Source organism: Polypterus senegalus, chromosome 10 (assembly GCF_016835505.1).
Source record: "Polypterus senegalus isolate Bchr_013 chromosome 10, ASM1683550v1, whole genome shotgun sequence".
NCBI classification, from domain to species: domain Eukaryota; kingdom Metazoa; phylum Chordata; class Cladistia; order Polypteriformes; family Polypteridae; genus Polypterus; species Polypterus senegalus.
In genome coordinates, this window is record NC_053163.1 from 105,778,370 (window position 1) to 105,799,497 (window position 21,128).

General features: G+C 38.8%; 1 protein-coding gene across 1 annotated transcript in view; it reads right to left on the reverse strand.

The window, feature by feature from the left end:
* Positions 1 to 18,816: 18,816 nt before the first annotated feature.
* Positions 18,817 to 21,128, reverse strand: part of mtnr1c (melatonin receptor 1C) — a 250,982-nt gene continuing 248,670 nt past the window's right edge. The window contains exon 2 of the mRNA XM_039766290.1: positions 18,817 to 21,123. Coding sequence (XP_039622224.1) covers positions 20,261 to 21,123 — 863 coding nt within the window. The 3' untranslated portion in view covers positions 18,817 to 20,260. The remainder of the gene's footprint in view (positions 21,124 to 21,128) is intronic.

Here is a 21,128-nt window from a genome sequence, read left to right on the forward strand (position 1 = left end):
GCAGCAAATATTTTTTCTTTAATATTTCAGACCAAATGCAAAGATTTTTAGTGTGTATTTTGTAACACTGCAAACCAAATGCAACAAAACATACTTTTAACATCATTTAAAACAATTATATTAAACAACAGTTCTAATATTCTAATATCCACAGAATCCACCTCCAAGCTTTAATAGTTACGAAGTCATAAACCTCTGTGACAGACGTCCAGGGACCTTGCCCCACCGGGACACCACAAGAAGAGAAGGACCAGGAGAAGGGCAGTATCTTCCCTGGAACGTAAGAGCGCAGCCTCCCTGGATTGTATCGGGGCCACAGACCTGGAGAGCCCAACCCTGTGGAGCGACGTGGCCACTGCCAGGGGACGCCTGGGAAGCTCTGGAACTGGGGTATGCAGTGCTTCTGCCACACCCAGAAGTGCTACTAGAAGAAGAGCTGAACTTGCTTGCAGCACTTCCGCCACACCCGGAAGTGCTGCCGGATGTTAATTGGGGAGCACCTGGAGCACTTCCAGGTGCTGTATAAAAGAGGCCGCCTCACTCCACTCGGGAAGCCGGAGTCGGGTGGCAGAGGACGGAACTTGTGGGTGAGGAGTGGAGGCGGAAGAAGAAGCAGCAAGAGAAAGAACTTTAGTGGTGATTTGGGCACTGTGTGTTGTGTTGTGGGAAAAGGGGTTGTTTAATAAACTGTGTGTTTTTTGGACTTTTGGCGTCTGTGCCTGGGTACGAGGTTCACAAATCCTTAGCATTAGCGTAACTCAGTGTTAAAAGCATTAGTCCCGAGTGTCACTAACGTGTTAGCAATTACGAGGTCTGTGAAAGCGCTAATAGCATTAGTGAAAAGCGTTACTCTGGCAACAGTATATAGCGTGTCTCACATGAGTGTCAGGCCTGAGCATTACCTGGGCAATGGTGTAGACACATCTTCTCCTGGTCTCATAATGGCGTCTCGTAAGAAATGTTTTTCAGCAGCCCAGGTGTTGCATGCTCTTGATAGTGATATGAGCAGTGATGTTGAGGAGCCTCTCATCAGCAGCAATGAAGAAGTGAATCTGTCTGTCTGTCTTCAGGCAGTAAAATTTAAACAGACAGTGAAACCAAAAGTGATTCTGATAAATCTAGAAGTGATGCTCGTGTTTGGGTTTCTGTTGACCCTGCTTCAGACAAACCAGCCCCTCCTCGTGTTGATGTTGAGGAGCAAACAGGAATAAAAGTGAACACTGACAGCCAAGATCCTCTTACTTACAGTACTTGAGGTTATTTCTTGATGACGACGTGATCAAAAGAATTGTTGTTGAGACAAACCAATTAAGCTGAACAGTGTCAGATAAATGAACGGACACCTAAGCAGTTATCCCATTCAAAGATGTACCACACAAAATACATATTGTGACAGTATATACGGTATCAGCATCATCAATATTATTATTATTCACTTAATATTATTAATATTATTTTTCCTTTTTAATATTATTTGCATTATTATTGTAAATTTTACACATTTGACTTCGTTCTTATAGGATTTTGTGCATTTTGCAGTAGAAAGATGAGATTTAATAAAAATGTAATTTTTAAAGGCAAAAAATGCAACACTTTTTACATGTTTTTTGAGAAAAAAATGTAACGCTAAGGACATTAATAATGTCAACGAAATCCCCTTGATGCTCAAGCTCCAAGTAATTTGGCCAGGACTGCAAGACAATTCAGTCTTTCTTGATACACCACAAATCATAAGTCATTCTTAATGAATTTAAGTTTACTGAAATAATACTCTACAGTGTAACGTGCAAAAAATAAAAAGTGAAAGGCATATATCTGGGTAAATTCTCTTCTCTTCTTCATTTGATATCAAAGACCGTTGTCAATTCACCAGATTTTGCTACTAATGGCGCCATTACAAAAACAATTCATTTGTGTACATCGTTCTGCATTATATGTCAGGAACAATGAAGTTAATTTTTAGCTGAAATGTTAAGCCTAGTTATATGTCCGTGGCAGATTCTGATTTAGAGACACACTCTCGTGTGCAGCTGGCGCAACATTGTGTTTTCATTGTGCACTACGCATGGACATTTTTCTAACATGGCAGCCGTGTATCCAAAATAGTGAATTTCAAGGAGATGCTGGTTACCTAGTGTGACGATGCAGGTTGGTTGCATGCTCCCATCATCTGTCCGGGAGCCCTTGAACCCTACACCGTCAGTAATGTTACCAATGAGCTTAGCAGTGAGGCACAACAAGGCAAGAGGATGGTACAAAAGTGTAAAATGCTTTTATTTAAAACAATCGACAAAAAAAATGTTCAAATTAAATAAAGTGCAGTCCTTCAAAAGAGTCATTAAATAAATTATCCATCAAACAGTTGTGAAATCGTGGAGGCAAAATCCAATAAATAGAAAAACAATCCTTTAAAAACGAGGTTAAAACACAATGCAGAAGCAGTCTTTTATTTATTTTTTTAAATACTTTTTTAATTTTATTGCAATCCATACAGTTTTTACAAAAAGAAAAATTAAGTTAAGAACAGATCTATCCCCACCGCTGAGAGAGAGAGCAAGCCAAACGACGTGAAATTTAAGGCTTGTAAACATACCTAAATTAATAAATTCTCTGTGCTTTATGAGCTTATTTTAGAATATTACTGATTAAATCCTGCCATGTTTTGAAAAAGTCTGTTCGGATCCTCTAACTGAGTATTTGATTTTTTCCAATTTCAAATAGCATAATACATCAGTTTCCTACTGACTTAAAAGAGGAGAGTTTGGGTTCTTCCAGTTTATCAGAATAAGTCTGCGTGCCAAAAGTGTAGTGAATGCAATCACAATTTGTTTGTCTTTCTCCACTTTAAACCCCTCTGAAAGAACCCCAAACACAGCTGTTAATGGGTTAGGAGGGATTGTGAGTCCAAGGCTGTCTGAAAGGTAATTAAAAATTTTTGTACAGAATAATGTTAATTTGGTGCAGGCCCAGAACATGTGACCCAGTGAGGCTGGGACTTGGTTGCAACGTTCGCAGGTTGGATCTTGCCCTGGAAACATTTTGGAGAGTTTTAGTCGAGACAGATGTGCTCGATATATAATTTTGAGTTGTATAATTGTATGCTTTGTGCATATGGAGCTTGAGTGAATTCTCTGCATTGCTACTTTCCACTCCTTTTCTGATATATTAATTGAGAGATCTTTTTCCCAGTGTCCTCTTGGATCTTTGAAAGGGAAGGATTGTAAAATGATTTTATATATTGTAGAGATGGTGTCTAAGGTGCAATATGAGGAAAATCTGGAAGGTTCTGTTTAACAAAGTTCCTGATTTGAAGATAGTGAAAGAAATGTGTAGCTGGAATGTTAAATTTGGAATGTAATTTTTCATAGGATGCAAAGACGTTGTCTATATAAAGATCTCTAAGCAAGTTAATTCCAAATCTTTTCCAGATATTAAAACTGCATATGTTTGTGAAGGTTGAAAGAGGTGGTTCTCTTGCAGAGGTGCCACAGATAGAAGCTTCTCCGTCTTAAAATGCTTTCTACATTGGTTCCAGATTCTAAGTGAGTGGAGCACAATTGGGTTATTAGTGTATTGCCGATAACGTGTGTTTATTGGAGCACAGAGCAAGGAATACAAAGAAGTACTGCAGGATTTTACTTCTATTGCGGTCCAAGCCTGTGTATGTTCTTCTATTTGTGTCCAGGTTCTTATCGTCTGTATATTTGCTGCCCAGTAATAAAACTGGAAGTTAGGTAGAGCCATGCCGCCTTCTGCCTTTTGTCTTTGTAGGGTCGCTCTTTTGATGTGGATGTTTTGAATTCCAAATAAATGAGGTTATTGTTGAATCTAATTGCTTAAAAATGATTTATTAATGTATATTTGGATGTTTTGAAATAAAAAAAGGAGCTTAGGAAGAATATTAATCTTAACAGTGTTAATTCTTCCAGCTAGTGTGAGATGAAGGGTTGACCATCTATGCAAGTCTTGTTTAATTTTTTCCATGCAGACGGCGAAATTTTGTTGATAAAGAGCTTTATGTTTACTTGTGATGTTTACCCAGTATTTAAACTGTTCTGCAATGATAAAAGGTAGGGTATCTAATCTAATATTATATGCTTGAGAATTCACTGGAAAGAGTACACTTTTATTCAGATTAATTCTGAGACCAGAGATCTTTTGAAATTCTGTGAGTGCTGCTAAGACTGCAGGCACAGAATTTTCTGGGTCCGATATATACAGTACCATATCATCTGCATATAATGAGATTTTCTGTTCCAGTCCTTCTCTGCTAATCCCCTTTATCTGATCAGTATTTCGACAATGTATTGCCAGTGGTTCAATGGCAATTGCAAACAGCAGCGGTGACAAGGGCATCCTTGTCTAGTGCCACGTTCTAGTTTAAAGTAGTCTGAGCAAATGTTGTTGATGCAAACTGAAGCTTCTGGGTTAGTATACAGTAATTTAATCCATGCACAAATGTTGGGCCAAACCCAAACTTCTCCAATGTAGTAAAAGGTATTTCCATTCAATCATGTCGAATGCTTTTCTGCATCCAATGATAATAATATTTCTGGGGTGTTTGATTTAGTTGGTGAGTATATTACATTAAACAGGGTGAAGATTTGAAGATAAGTGTCGGCCCCTAATAAATCCAGTTTGGTCTTGTGATATTACGAGGGAGCACTTTCTCCATCCTTCTAGCTATGATTTTAGAGAGTATTTTAACGTCGTTATTCAGAAGTGAAATTGGTCTGTATGATGCACATTGTAATAAGTCCTTATTTTGTTTTGGAAAAATGGTGAATAGTTCTTGGTGAAAGGTTTGTGGAAGAGATTGGTTATCTCTGGCTTCTGTAAATGTTGCTAATAGGAGGGAAGCTAGCTGAGCGGAGAATTTCTTGTAAAACTCTGCAGGGTAGCCATCAGGGCCTGCTGTCTTTCCACCTTGGAGTGACTTTATAGCATCTAGTAATTCTGATAATGCAGAGGTTTATCAAGTTCCTCCACACTAAAAGCGTCTATTTGTGGTATCTGTAATGTATCCAGAAATGCATTAGATTGTGTATTGTCTTCTTTAAACTCAGTAGTATATAGGGATTTATAGTAGTCTCTAAAGTGTGCATTATATTTTTGTGTTCGATGATTTTATCTCCGTTCGTTGGTGATTACGAGATTGCGTTGCACTTCTTGCTTGTGAATTTGTTGAGCTAAAAGCTTATTAGCTTTCTCTCCATGTTCATAGTAATGATGTCTGGATTTGTAAATTAGTTGTTCAGTTTCTTTAGTTGTCAAGAGGTTTAATTCCGAATGTAGAGCCTGCCTTTTCCTATGTAGAGTCTCGCTTGGTAGTCTGGCATGTTCTTCATCTATTTTAATAATTTCGCTTTTTATCTCTGCTACTTTCTTGGCCTTGGATTTATTTCTGTCGGAAAGATATGAGATAATCTGTCCTCTTAAGAAGGCCTTAAGAGTTTCCCAGAGTATTCCTGCAGAGATCTCAGGGGATGTATTTGTCTCTAGAAAGAATTTGATTTGTTTGGATATAAATTCAGTACAATTCTCGTCAGCTAATAGAAGCGGGTTGAGGCGCCATCTGCGGGGTGAGTGTATGGGGCTTAGTAATTTTAGCTCCAAGATCATAGGTGCATGGTCAGAAATAACAATAGCATCGTATTTGCAAGATTTAATCTTAGGCAAGAAGTTATTGTCTATAAAGAAGTAATCAATCCTTGAGTAGCAATGATGTACTGGTGAGTAGAAAGAATATGTTCTTGAATTTGGGTTTAAAAACCTCCAGGGATCTGATAAGTTGTGATCAGTTATAAACTTTGTAATTATCTTTGCGGTGTTAGATGCTTCCCCTGTGGTAGAAGTCCTATCTAAAAGTGGATTTAGAACACAATTAAAGTCCCCAGCCATTATAACTTTATGAGTGTTCAGATTGGGAATGGATGCAAATAAATTTTGTATAAATTCCTTATCATCAACATTAGGTGCATAAACATTTATCAAAATCATTTTACAGTTAGATAAGTCTCCCATGACCATTACATATCTCCCTTCAGGATCCAATACTACATCTGATGCTACAAATGGTACTGTTCTATGTATGAGAATTCCCACACCTCTAGTTTTCTTTGTAAAACTAGAATGGAACATTTGGCCAGTCCAGTCTTTTTGCAGCGGAACTGATCCTTGCTTAGTAAGTGGGTTTCCTGTAAAAATACTATTTTAGCATTTAGACCTGTTAGGTGAGAGAGTACTTTCTTTCTCTTTAATTCGTGATTCAGGCCTTTAACATTCCAGCTTACGAAGTTAACTGTCCCATCATGGAGACACTGATTCTGAGTTTTTGATGTCATTTTATAGTCTTAACTGGAAGTGAGACAGCTTTAGGTCTTAATTTCCTATTCCCCTACAGTTGTTGCCATGCAGCTTATTATTACGTTGGTAGTTATAATTATAAAGATTAAGAGGATAGATAAGGTATAGATCAAGCCTGCTCTCTTTCTCTCCCCCCCTTAACTCCCCACCCTCCCTTTTTGCCTCCACAAGTGAGGCTAGAGCCCACTTCACACAGTCCCAGTCCTCTGACATACCCAGAGACAGAGCACGTCCAAAGCAAAACAAGCCCCACGCAGCGGCATTTTAGGGTTAAAAGATAGAGATATCTATTACCAATATAGTCTTAACAAAAAAAATAAAAAAAAAAGTTGCACTTAAAATATATATATAGTCTTCAGCAATCTTAGTGCATTAAGATAATTCACGCAGATAATAAACCCGGGGGATGGTGTTAAAAATGTATCCAGAATAAGCATAATAAGCATCCTTGCTATATCATTAACGGCCATGACTCACTATTATGTATCAGAATAGTCTCGAGATCAGCTTTCTTAATTCCTTTTCTGCTTCCTCTTTGCTAGCGAAGACATAGAATTGACCCTGCAATTCCACTTTCAGTTTGGCCGGATACAAGAGGCTGTATTTAACGCTGGCTTTCCGTAACCGCTGTTTAATGTTGTAGAAGGCTGCGCGTTTAGTAGCTGTTGCTGGAGAGAAGTCAGGGAAGATACGAATGTGGTTATTTTCAAATATAATATCTTGCTTGTTTCTGAGGAGTGCCATCACCTCTAGCTTAAATGACAATCTTTCAAAGCGAATTATAAAAGATCTGGGTCTGACAGTGTTTGATCCGCATACACGGTAAGCCGCTGCTATGTCAGGTTCTGCTTTAAAGTCGTCCCAGATTATTTTAGAAAAACGTTCAGCTGTGAATTTCACCGGGTTTGGACTTTTTCGATTCTCAGGCAGACCTTCAATTCTGACATTATACCTTCTGCTTACATCTTCCAAAGCAGCCATTCTGTCTCCAAGTTTTTTGCATTCGGAGTTGACATTTACTGCTTTTTCCTCGGCACTGGCAGCTAAATTTTCGGCTATTTCAATCCGAGTCGTGAATCTCTCCTTGAGACGCTCCAATTGATCAGTAAGCGTGCTCAGTTTAACCGAGTTTTCCTGAATGTGCTCCTCAATTTTACCCAGCACTTGTCGCAGCTCAAATTGCAATTCCTGTCGCAGCCATTCATTTACCTGTTTCAACTCCTGTCTCACCTCCAGTCTCAGTTTTTCATTTGCCTTTACCCTTGCTTTCTCATTAGCCTTCTCGCTTTTCTTTATACCTTGTATGAGGTCAGCGAACATCACCTGCAGTCTAGACAGTTCAATTGTGCTTTCTTGTACTGTATATGAAGCAGCAGGCTCTACTGTAGACGGTGTCCCCGCTGCTCCCAGATCACGCCGCGCCGCGGACTGCAAGGCCTTTTCCATTTTCAGGTGATCTTCTCTGATAGGCAAGCTATCATGATCTGCATTCACGATCATACCTCTGCTCCCCTTTTCGCTCTCAGCCGGCGATGATGTTGCAGACCGTGGTCCCCAGGAGTTTGTACTTTCGCCCATCTGATCCAGGTCTGTCTCTGAAAGGCCGTATCTTGAACTGGGGCTTGCTGATCTTAGCTTGGATGTAGCTTTAGTTTTCGATTCTTTCGGACCCCCTTTTTTGTTGGCCATGTTTATATATGCTTACATATACTGTAGCAGTCCCTCTTGGGTTGTATAAATACAGGATATCTCAGAATAATAAGCAAATAATATGAAAAATAACACCACTGCTAGTGGAGCTCCACTTCAGACGTCCATTTCTCGTATCGGACGAGACCAAATCCTGAAGCAGTCTTTTAAAACACAATCCAAAGCCTGGTATCTTTTACTTGGCATCTCTTCTGTTTCTCCCGTTTGGGCCCTGCAACAAGAGAGTCGCCCTCTCAGCAGCTGACCTTTTCTCCGCTGAACTGGTCTGGAGGACTCCCGATCCCTGGTTTCGCACTCATTCCAGACCGAGACTTGGTTACCTTGACGACCAGGACGCTCACGTCAAGGACTTCACCAACCAAGCCTACCGACTCCCGCTGCCTTCACAGCCTTACGCGGCCTGTCGTACTTCAACTGGTCACTCCAGCTCCTTGCTCACTCAGCTGGAGCGACTGCTTCCTTCTGCTCCTACCGAGTGTTGGCCAAACACCCTTCTTGGGACTCACCTTCCAGCTGCCTACCTGTGAGCCTGCACTCACTCGCTCGATAGCTCCCTCACACCGGCTCTCTTGCTACACTGCTTCCTGTTCTCTAGCAACCTCTGTCTTTTTGTGCCTTTTTCTTTTCTTTCTTTTCTCCCTTATCCGACTCGCGCTTCTATATATCAAGAGTGCGAGGCAGCTGTGGCAAATCAGCAGCCCTGAGCACAATCACAGATGTGGATGATTTCTCACATGTGCACATAGGTGAGAAACACCCACATCATGAATCATCCCGGGACCCGATTCAGCCACACTACCATGCCCCCTCGCTAAGCCGCGAGCGCGGTGATTATTTATTTAAAAGTTGCCCTTTTTACATGAGCTGTGGACCCACTACACCACACCTGGGTGCCAGAATGACGAACATAATGCTGAATATGACACAACAGCTCATTGCAACACAAGCAAGGCATGCAAAGACATTTGAAATGCATGTGTCCCCTACTAACAAGAATATTACACTCGCCCTTACTTCACCATTCTTGGTCAATAAGTCTGACACTCCTGCTACTTCTTTTCTTCCTCTTAAAGTCAGTATACCAAAAGTTTTATATTCAAGTCTAATATTTTTTTTAATTTAAAAAAAAATTCAACAATATACTGCCAATAGTTTTATTGCATTTCTTAAAGTAATTACTTTTGTCATTCACTTTTTGTAATATTATATTATATTATTGGCATGTAGCAAAATTCATTTTATTATTAAATTATTGTAAAATTATTTATTCTGCTGGAGCAGAAGTTGCAGAATAAGCGCATGAAGGAAGTGTGGGATGGAATGAAGATCATCACTGGCTGCAGCTTGAAGCGGGGTGCCACCATCGACAGAGAAGTGGAGAGAGCAAACCAAATGAACAACTTCTTTAACTGGTTTGACCACCCTAACCTACTCTCACCTCGGAGTACTGCATCCTCCAACCATCCTTCTGCTGATACCAGCATAGTAGAGATATCCCCACCCACAATTACAGCAGCGCAGGTGAGCAGAGAGCTGAGGAGACTTCGTGCCAGCAAAGACGTGGGTCCAGATGGAGTATCGCCATGACTGCTGAAGGCCTGTGCACTGGAACTGGGGAGTCCTCTACAGCGCATCTTCAACCTGAGCCTGGAACAGGATAAGAGTCCCGAGGCTTTGGAAAACATCTTGTATCACCCCAGTCCCAAAGGTATCACGTCCTAGTGAGCTGAATTTGAACATTATTCAAAGTTATTGTCTGTTTTTACCTGCATTTTTATTACTCTTTAATTTAATATTGTTTTTTTGTATCAGTATGCTGCTGCTGGATTATGTGAATTTCTCCTTGGGATTAATAAAGTATCTATCTATCTATCTATCTATCTATCTATCTATCTATCTATCTATCTATCTATCTATCTATCTATCTATCTATCTATCTATCTATCTATCTATCTAAATCAGGACATAACCCACCCTGATAACTGGTAACAGGTAAAAACAATTTTAAATAAACAGTCCTTTAATTCACTATTTTTTCGTTAACATTTGTTAACAGTTGCTAAGAAAGTCACTTCACCTCTATCCCGTCAAACCACGGAGCAGAGTGAGCACAACTTTGTGCAGACTGTGGGAAAGTAGATGGTCAAATATTTATGTATCTAATTGAATGTCTTTATTAAAAGATATATTTGGGTTATGTGGCACATGAGGCAAAGTATTAAGAAGCTTTGTAAGGATGAATATGCTGTACTTGCAGTCATTGCATGAAAGATTATAAGTATTTTAAGCAAAAACATCGATAGGAATCAAGCATATAACCTAATTAGTCATGGGCACTAGATAATAGTCATGCAATGTAATTATAAGTATAAGCAGGCAGCAGGACACTAAGGTTTGGCTTGTGATATTGTGGGCTGTGGAATCAGACAGTAAATCATGTGTATGAGTTGGTTTGCTGCAAGGAATTACATAAAAAAGTCTTGTAATTGCAATAATAAATTGTATAAATAAGGTAGAATGCATAAAGGATGACTTGAACTTTAAATAAGAAACACTTTTTCAATAAGCTGTACACTCAGGAATATCAACAATAATTTAAGTGGAAAAGAGAATAATTCATATATGATTCAGTAATTCAGACTTTGTACGCACAGGATAATAAATTGCTAGAACATAATAGGTTGTGCATATGAGGTGTAGGCCACACTACATGATGTTAGATGGGGGAGCCTAAAGCTTTTGTGTATACGCTATATCAGGGGCGGCCACCTCCGATCCTGGAGAGCCACAGTGGCTACAGGTATTCATTCTAACCATTTTATTAACTAGTGCCTAGTTTTTGATACTAATCAACTCAATTTATTAAGATATTATAGATTCAAACCCTTTAAATCAGGACTAAGCAACATTGGTGGTGGAGGGCCACAGTGTCTTCAGCTTTTTGTTCCAACCCAATTGCTTTATGAGAAATTATTCATTGCTGATGAAGCTCTTATTGCTCAAGTGACGTTTTTCTGGTTCATTTTAGTTGTCTCATTTGTTAAGATTTTGAACCCTTAATTGCTTATTTTAGTCTTAAACATCACTATTCATTGTGTTAACTGCTCTTTATTAGCAATAACATGCAAATGACAAAGGAACCAACAGTTCTGCATCTAGCTTGTCTCCATTGCCGACGTCATGAACAATCATCTATATATATAATTCACTAAGGCAAGACAACCATGAAAAGCACGCCGGAAGGGGCGTGGATTCACTAAGCCGCCGACAAGTGAGACACCTATGGCGCACGCAGGAAGGAGCCATGCCCACCAACTCCAAGACCATTGGATGCGACGACAACTCGCAGGGCCACGCCCACCAACTCAGACGCGACGACACAGAAAAAATGCCGTCATTTATGTTCGTCTGTCGTAGAGGCCACATGCAGTGCAGGTCAGGTTAATGTCATGTACCTCCGAGCTACGTTGACTGTTCATAGAGGCATGTTTCTTGCGGAGTTGAAACAAATGAAAAGTGCACGCTACAAAACCTTTGTTGCCAACAGAATAAGAGATAAGAGAGCACACGCAACCTTCGCAATGGAGATACGTCGCATCTGCGCAAAATCCCGCGGATCAGGCATCAAGAGGTTTGGCAATAGAAAGCTTCATCAAAAGTAAAACTTGGATACAAAGCCCGAATTTCCTATTACAGCCAGAGTACGAATGGCCTAAGAGACCGGATGAGGTGGACTTATCTAATAGCGACGATCCGGAAATCAAAAGTGTATTGAGGCTCAGCATTCAGGCTGCAAACCATGGAATTGCCACTAAGTGCGACTCATACGCTCCCACTGTTTTTGTCCCTAACCTTTGTACACACCCCCCTCCCACACGTTGACTGTTAATAGAGGCATGTTTCTCGCGGAGGTGAATCGCCATATGCAGCGTGTAAAACTGTTTGCGAGGGGTATCCCATGGGATCATTAAAACATTCCTTTACAACACAATGAAGTGAGCATTCTTTAAAAAATGAGTTTTCGGTTACGACGCACGACCCCGTGCAGCATAGCAAAGTGTTTTACACGCTACATACAGCAATTCGCATCCGCAACAAACATGCGTCTTCTTAGATGCTCCTGCACTTTGTACACACCCCCCTCCCACCTCGCTACGCCGCACGGACGATTGTGTGTTGGGTCGTTCCCTGCATTGTTACAATGTTGCTTTTCTTGCTGATTTATTATATTACCGATTTTGCAAATGTTAAATTTTCTCCCTGTGCTTAAAAATTATGAAAAAACCATCCTGATTATGCGGCGTATGGTACGCCGCGGGTTGGCTAGTTTAGTTTAATTAAGTACTCAGAAGGAAACTTAAAAGAGAAGAACTGAAAGTTACTTATCTGTTTTAGGCTTCAGATCACTTGGATGATACATCTATATTAGAAAGTAAAAAAAAGAAATATATGATTTAAGAATGAACTGACAAGCCATGAAGTTAAATAAGATCTGTCATTGGTGAGGATTTGCTTCTAATTAAGCAACTGGATTGGAATAAAAACCTGCAGCCACTGTGGCCCTCTAGGAGTGAAGTTGGCCACCCCTGACATATACGATAAATGGAACACTAGCTTGTCTGGCATACATCAAAGTATGGTACTTTTTAGCAAATACATTTACATTATATCCTTAAAGATGTCCATAATTTAAAATAACTATTATATGGTATGATTCTAAGTTTGCAGTTGTAACATTATTATTAAACCTCTATTTTAGAACTAGACATTAAGTCAAGCCTAAAGTAAAATAATAATAAAAAATAAAATAGAAACGTATGTCAGTACAGTAAGTATAATTAATATTGCCTTAGTGTAAACCTTTGTAACAATTTATAATACACAATATCTGAAGAAGATATTTAGGAAAAATTTTCTATTTTTTTACCTCATGAAATTTTTCTATAAAATTTCATTATAGACAACATTTCTTGTAAATATTCTGTCTAAGTTTGGCAAGAGTTTGCCTTGTTCAGGACCATCTACAACCTTGACAACAACATCTGGATAACTTCTAACTCTTGATAATGCAACATATAACTGACCGTGGCTGAATACTGGTTCTGGCAAGTAAATGCCAACTTTTTGTAAGGTTTGCTGTTCTGAGTCTCTCTCTTTTAGCGTTTTTCTGACGCTCGTTTTCTTTTTCTTCAATCGATCTGTTTGTTAGTATTTTTTTTTGTCTTTCAGCCTTTCTTTTGTTGATGTTTACTTGTTGAACTGACCGTTCTTCCAGGAGATGTTACTTATATAGGATTTGATTGTCTGTGTCTTTTGTCCTACTTGACGTGTCCTTTTTTTTTTTGGGTGGCATGTTGTTAGTAGATATGTCCGTAATATTTTCTCTTACAGTAATACTGGCTTGTATGTGGCTGTACTATGCATCAGTGTATTGTGTGCCTTTAAATTTCTCTCGCAGTAATACTGGTTTGTATTTCCGTAAAATGCCTGTAATTTTCTCTGACAGTAATACTGGCTTTGATGTCCGTAATATGACTTTAATTTTCTGTCACAACAGTGGTCAATCAGCAGAGTGTCCCCAGCAACTGATGTAATGTGTGGCGTGCAGTTGATAATCGTGACTGTGTCATCTCCCCAGCAAGTACTGTGCAGTTCCCCAGTAAGTATTTTAATCTGTGCTGGCGTTTAGCTGATTATTGTATGTGTGGTGTCTCCCCAGCAACGGATTTTATGTGCGCGGCCGCGACTACCTAATCAGCACTCTCCCAGCAATTATATCTTTTATTTGTTTATCATGCGCTGCCGCGGCAAGGCCATTCACTGTGTGCCCAGCTTACAGTGTGTTTGCTTTATTTGCTTATTATAAGCTGCCACGGATAGGCCATTCACTGTGTTCGCAGCTTCGAGTGTGTGTGCGACCAAGATGCCGTGCGCATGGGCGGGGCACGGTGCGATGTGCCGGCCCCGCACATGCGCACTTCACCAGAAGACACACACACACACGGACACCTGGACGCACACAGGACTTTTATTAAAGAGGATGATGAATATATTGAATGGGGTGTTTTTGACAAACATATTGCACAGGATCTGCTACTGTGCCTTGAAAAAATATTTTGCCCTCATTTCTGATGTGGCTTCTTATGATGTGTCAGATTGGGAAATTGCATTTTTAAGTCAGCCATTCTTCTGCACAAAGCCTCTCCCAAAAATAACGAAAATAAGGAACACCAAAATAATCAAATGTGAAAAAACTATCACCGTTTTGTTAACATTTTCTTTCAAAACAGTATATTATTGTACAGAAACCCCTGTTGAACATTTTGATAAAGCAAAATGCTGACCATTCATCTGTTGTAGATTTCACCAGTTAAGTCATTTTGATTTAAGTAGATTTTGAATGAATGAGTCTGTTACACACTGAGCCAGCGTTAGGTTAGGTCAGGACATCCAAATGACATCACTCTCTTATACTCCAAAGTCTGAATAATCACTTGGAGTAAGGAAGCTGTGCTTTTGATCTGTTCCTTAGGAAGGCTTAATTTTTGGTGGTCTACAATTTGTTGAGAAGGCTTAATTTTTGATGGTCTGTTAGCAGCATGTAGGCACTGCTGTATGGGAGCTATGAAATGCTGACTATGTCTGAACCCACAATATTAAGATAGCTAGAAATTGAAGATTTACAGAAGAAGTGTAATCTAGCAGTACATGTTCTGTGGAATTAAGTTTTGGCCTCTGACAGGCTGACTCAGAAACAGAAACTTTTCTCGCTTAAAGCTGCTGTGTTGCTCTATTTTGCAGTCCTGATAAAAGTCAAGTTTCTTTATCCCTTGGAAGAACATCATAACTTTGTGTTGTCCCCTATTTATCTTCCTATTGGTCCTTGCTCAAATTCTAGTTGCTTTTGCTGGTTAGCACCCTCTAAGCATGTCACCATCAGTGGAGGATTCTGTAGTCTAGTCAATACAAAGTGTTTGGTTTGTGTGAAATTTACCACTTTACATTTAGGTCAAAGATGTCCACATTATTTTGATCAGACTACAAAAATCCATCAGATAACTTTATTATCTACTTTACAATCTTTTTTTTCCTTGTAACATTTCATTTTGTATGCCTTAAAATTGTAGCTTCCTCAAGAAATGCCTCTGCTGTCCAGCAAATACATTTAGAGGAACAACGAAAAGTTTGGTAAAGTATAGCAAAGCTTCACGTTTTTTCCACATCCTTACAATGACCTACACTGAGTTCTGAAGAGTATATAATATCCTTTTATTTTTTCACCCAAATGTTTCTTCTATAGAATCAAATCACTGACCTTGCTAGAATGATTTTTGTCTTCTGTTTTACTTAGCAATGGGTAAAGCAGGTTAAGTTTTGATTCGCAAACAGTTTAGTGAAACTGATACTAAAATTTGTTTCATGGGTTACAGGAGTTTTTGGGGAGGTGCGTGAAAGTTTTTTCTGGGTGGAAAACAAGGTACACTACTCCCTAACAATTTATGCTCACTTCCATATTTACCTCTGTTCTTTTTTGCACACCACATCAATAAAATTAATTGTGTTCCTGTCTCTTGTTCACATTACAGTGGGAGAGTGCAGAATGTTTTTTAAAAATGTGACTTGCTGCATAATGTTCCACACAAAGAAACACAAAAATGCACCATCAAGCACATTCCAGTGTTTATTACACAGGAAATCTCAGTACACAGAAAGTTGCCGCTGCCAAACCCTCTCCCTACACTTAGAAACTGCCTTGTCCTAGTTGAGGATATCCACTCTTCTGGTGATTTAATTTTTTCACAAACAACCTTTATTGAAACACTAAATAACAGGCAGAGGAATATGGAATTATTGCATGAAAACGTTTCCAGACCCAAACTAAATCCCTTCCTTCTTGTGTGAATGGTATGAATGTTGTTGGAAATGAAACACAGTTTATTCTATGAAAGTGTCTGCCAGGCAATGTTTTTATGTATCTTTTCCAACTAATATTTTTTATAATAATTTTTATTTTTATTTACTGCAACGCCATATTAAACTACTTTCAGGTGCTGCTAGTTTGCTTGTCATTTCTGGAGCAACAGTTATCACGGGATTGCAATATACTTTGTCCAATGATTTGTTCAAGTTTCCAAGTTGGGAATTTCACATAAACGCCCTCTGAAATTGCAGCACTAATCCAGGAGATTCAAAGAAAACAATGCTACTCAGATTTTCTGAGTTGTAACGTAATACTGACCTTTCACCTCTGTCAATTGTATAAAATAGAATATATAACCTAGTCAACCAGAACTGACATTTTTGTGGCTCAATTGCAATTGAAGTGATGAGATACACCTTTAATATGTTCAGTTTGTTGTTTATTTTCATGAAAAAATACAAATGATCTGTATTTATTCATTTTTTACATTTTTTTGCAGATCAAGTAACAAATCAAAAGCAACCTCAAATTTTCCCAAAAATCAGTACCAAAATTTATGAACGCATTGATGGGGAAAGATGAAACATCCCTCCAATAGCATGAGAATGCAGCACAACCTGACACCACCACAGTGATGAAACATGGTGGCGCGTTACAATCCATTTCTTGATATATGGATCATTACTTTCTTCATGTGACTTTGAGCTTTATTTTTGGTTTCGATTTTGCCTTTTTGACCTTTTGCAATTGTTCTTTTGACTCTGATTTTTGCCCAGTGATTTTGTGCTGTTCTTTGCTGGTTCTGACCTCAACTTGAGACAAAGAATATTCAAGCTATCCTTTGAAAGAAAAGGAAGATTCTAACAGTTTTTTTAAAGACAATTGAAGTCCTCCTCTTCTGTAAAGTAAGCTCCTTCGACAGGCTCTAACATCTTCATGTGGAAATTTTCATTTGACATTTTTTACCACAATGTGGGACCTTACAGAGAGAATAAGGATTTAACTTTAAGTATTAATTTAGTGTTGAGGGTTGGGGAACTCCTAAAGTCCCACACAGATGGAGTCAATCATTAAGCCATGTGATGCTGATGTACAGTAATATACTTTTTCTGAGGAAATGAAGTCTTGGAAGAAGTCCGTATTAACCCTCTACTCTCTCTTCTGTTCTAATCAAAGCACCGTGATGTCCCTACATTGATGGATTAAAGGCCAGAAGTCCACATGACCGTCATCATCAAGGTTTTCCATGAGAACCCTGAATACCACGAGGACTGATTGAGGTCATTTATGTTAGGTAGAATGCCTAGAGGGGGTTGGGCGGTCTCATGGCCTGGAACCCCTGCAGATTTTAGTTTTTTCTCCAGTCGTCTTGAGTTGGCCGCCGGACCTTACTTTTATTCTATGTTAATTAGTTTTCTCTGATATTAATTCTTACTTTGTGTTTTTTTCTCTTTTTTCATCATGTAAAGCATTTTGAGCTACATTATTTGTATGAAAATGTGCTATATAAATAAATGTTGTTGTTGTAATCAAGCAGAATGAAAACTTTTTAATCTGATGACACTTAATAACAAATATTTTTGTCACAGAACAACTTGGGGTGTTTAAAACATTCTTTTTCATGCTAATATTTACTCAGAATTTTTCAGTCAATCATAGTTTAATGTTTTCTTCAGGCAGTATATTTACAAAGTAGTTTAGTATATAAAACCTTATTAAGGCATTCAGGTTTTTTAAAAGTGAAATTCAGAATTAAAATGTTGTTATGATTGTTTAAACATTTTATAAGCTTTCCACATTTAGCTTGGACTTATGAAGAACTTTGTTAAGGCAATGGATCAAAATAGACTTTAAATAACATACTATATGTAAGAAAGAACAAAGAAGGAATTTTTGTCGAACATAAAATTAGGGAATTGATTTAAAGTGAGAATTTTTATAACCAGTTGAACCCAACTGAAAAATAAAACTGGCTGGCTGTACTTCATGTGTATTTGCATGAACTTGTTGGGGATTCATAGGGCATACTACTACCAAGAAATAATGGATGAGTTTTTGAAGTTATACAAAGCAATGGGATGTAACATATCTTGAAAAAGCTCATTTCTTGTGCTCTCATCCAGATTTTTTCCCTAGATATTTCACAGAGTCGGTGACTATCATTTCAGGACATTTCCGGAGATTTTTCAGAACATTTCTGAAATAGAAAAGTGACACCAAGGCAAGTGTAGTCTTAGTATGCTTACTAAATACTGCTGGCCCCTTTAAAATGATTCTCCTGAGGCCAACTGCAGTAGAAAAGTGTACATTTCCATCAGGCATATATAGTGGAAATGTATGTTTTGTAAATTTTAACTACTAGGGGGCTTTGCCTCCTGCTCGCCAACACCTCCCCCCCACCAGTGCTATGCGCCCTTGTGAAATGGGGGACAGTACGCACCCCTGAAACCCCTCTTAAATGGTGATATAATGGGAAACAAATACAGTTTTATTTTACCTCCTCTTTGCTTGATCAGCTGCTGGATAGTTGCTGCTGCCGTGCCGCGTGATCTGCATTTCATTCGTGGCTTCAAACGTTTAAAAGCCTGTACAGCACCTGAATATTCAATATCTTTTCGCTGTTCCGTTATTTCTCCGTGTAATATTTTTAGTTTGTTTGCGCTAATGCAATCTTTACTTTCATTTTTTGAGACTTTCGAATTTTCCTACTTCTATTATCTCTAACCTTCTCTGTATGTGTATCAAGTGACTTGCTTCCAAAGGTTGTAAGTATGACGTGACTTGTCCGTCTCGTGGAAAGTGAAAGTGTCTCTCTGTGTCTCTTAAAAAGATCACGTCTCGTCGCAGGAAAAAAGTCTTGTATTGTCGCAAGATTTTTTTTACAATAGAGAGATGTGTCTCTTAAAATTCTTCATAATAGAGAAAGCCTAATGAGATATTTGAATTCAGCATGAGAAGTATTTTAAGATACACCTACATTGATTCATGTGACAAAAGAAAGTTACATTTTGTTACAGATTGTAATTTAGCCTCATCCTCAGACTTGCTTAGGCCAAATCACTGCCAAAAGAATGGCAGAGCCTGTCCCAGAAGCACTGGGTGTAAGACAAGAAACTGTCCTGGAAAGTCCATTGAAAATCCCACTCATGTACATCCCCACATGGGCCAATTTTGAAGCACCAATTAATACAACCTGCATGTTTTGGGGTAATGTACGAGGAAATAAGAAATACATGAAGAAAAGCACCTGCACCACAGGAACAATGTGCAAACTCCACACAGGTTCAGGATTTAAATCCAGGAGGCACGAGTCAGCAACAATACCCACTACACCCCCATGTAGTCCCTGATAATTTCAGCTGTGTAAAACTGTGTAAAGTTTAAATACATTATTCATGTGATATGTTATGGTGTGCAATGTCTTGCAGATCACTAGGTGGAAAAATACTAGTTCAGTATATTTCAAAATCAAAATCGTAAAACAGCTAAATATAAAAAATCACTGGATGTGAATACTTTTTCAAGAAGCTCTGCATGGACTGTAATCTCTGATATTTCCTTCTATACACCTAAAATATTTCATCCTAATAAGTATTTTTGAAAATTACTGACTGGATCCCACAATACCACATTTTCAGTTGTCAAGCTAAAACATATTGAGACACAGAGCCCCCTGATAAAACCAATTAGCACACACAGGGAGAACTCTAAAAAGTGAAACAGCCCAGAATTGAAGTCAGGATCTTAGGACTGAGAAGGCAGGCAGCAGCTGGAGTCTCTGAGGACTGTGCAGAATGGGGACAGCTTAGCAAAATAAAATACAGAGCTCATCAGAGCACCACTTTATAAAGTTTTCCAGAGTCAGAGACCTCATTAAATGTAATTAGAATGCAGGAAAGCAAATGAACCAAAAAAAGAAGATAATTATTATCTTGTACACTATGTAGCTTTTGCTTAAAAAAAGTGGCTGCTAAGGAGTTAAACTGCAAAATAATCTTTTAAATGATTGAATTCGCTGTTTTTTGTGTTTGCCATTTCTTTTTGTGAATTCATTCCTCATTTCACAGTCAACCAAAATCTGGAAGGAAAAGATTTCTTGCGTTAAACAATATAGGCACAGGATACCCACAATTATTATAATAAAATTAGCTATAATAAATGAGTCATTATTAGCAGAGCAGGTATAATACACTGTGGCTTATAAAGAACCATTTCTCTTTAAGACAGTTATGATAGAAAACAAAAGTAAAAAACTCAAGTCTTCTATAAGTCCACCTCTGCCTGATTGTTGTTTGTTATTGCGGGAGATGGTTTACTCTTGATTCCCTCTGTCCCACACTTAGAATTATCCACAAACAGCATCCTAGGTGTGCAGAATTCCAACAGGATCCTCTTGTACTCCTTACGGAAGTTTTGGTTTAGCAGCCCATAAATAACTGCATTGAGGCAACTATTAAAGTAAGCCATGAAGTAACTTGTGATGAAAAGCCACTCTGGGATTTTTGGTGCAATAATTAAAGGATTGATTGCAACAGCCAGGCCGATAAAGTTGAGGGGTGCCCAACAGACAGCAAACAAGACAAAGACCACAAACATGGTCAGGAAGTTCCTCAAGTCACTGGGCTTCAGTTTTTGTTTGCTTGACTTGACCCTGTGCTTGACCTGGATCACCAAGACCCAAATTCTCAGATAGCAGAAGGACACTACAAGCAATGGCACAATGAAATGGACAACCACGACAATAATCGTATAATAAGAGCTGACAGTCTGAGCAAACGTGCAGGAAAACACACGGGGGTCATATTGCAGTGACCCAACAAAGAAGTTTGGCACAATGGCAATAACTGTAAGGACCCATGTCAGCAAGAGATAGAAGCAGGTGTTCTTCAGGCTGTACAGGCGATCATATTTGAGGCTGTGGCAAATGTAGCAGTATCGATTGATGGCGATGGCTGTGATGTTAAAGATGGAGCCAATAACACTGAGCCCCATAATAAAGCCACTGACTTGACAGTGCACATCTCCCATAGTCCATCCACTGTGGAAAATGGCCATAAGCACCAAGGGGTAAGGATAAACAGCAACGACCAAGTCAGCTACGGATAGGCTGACTACAAAGATGTTACCTGTC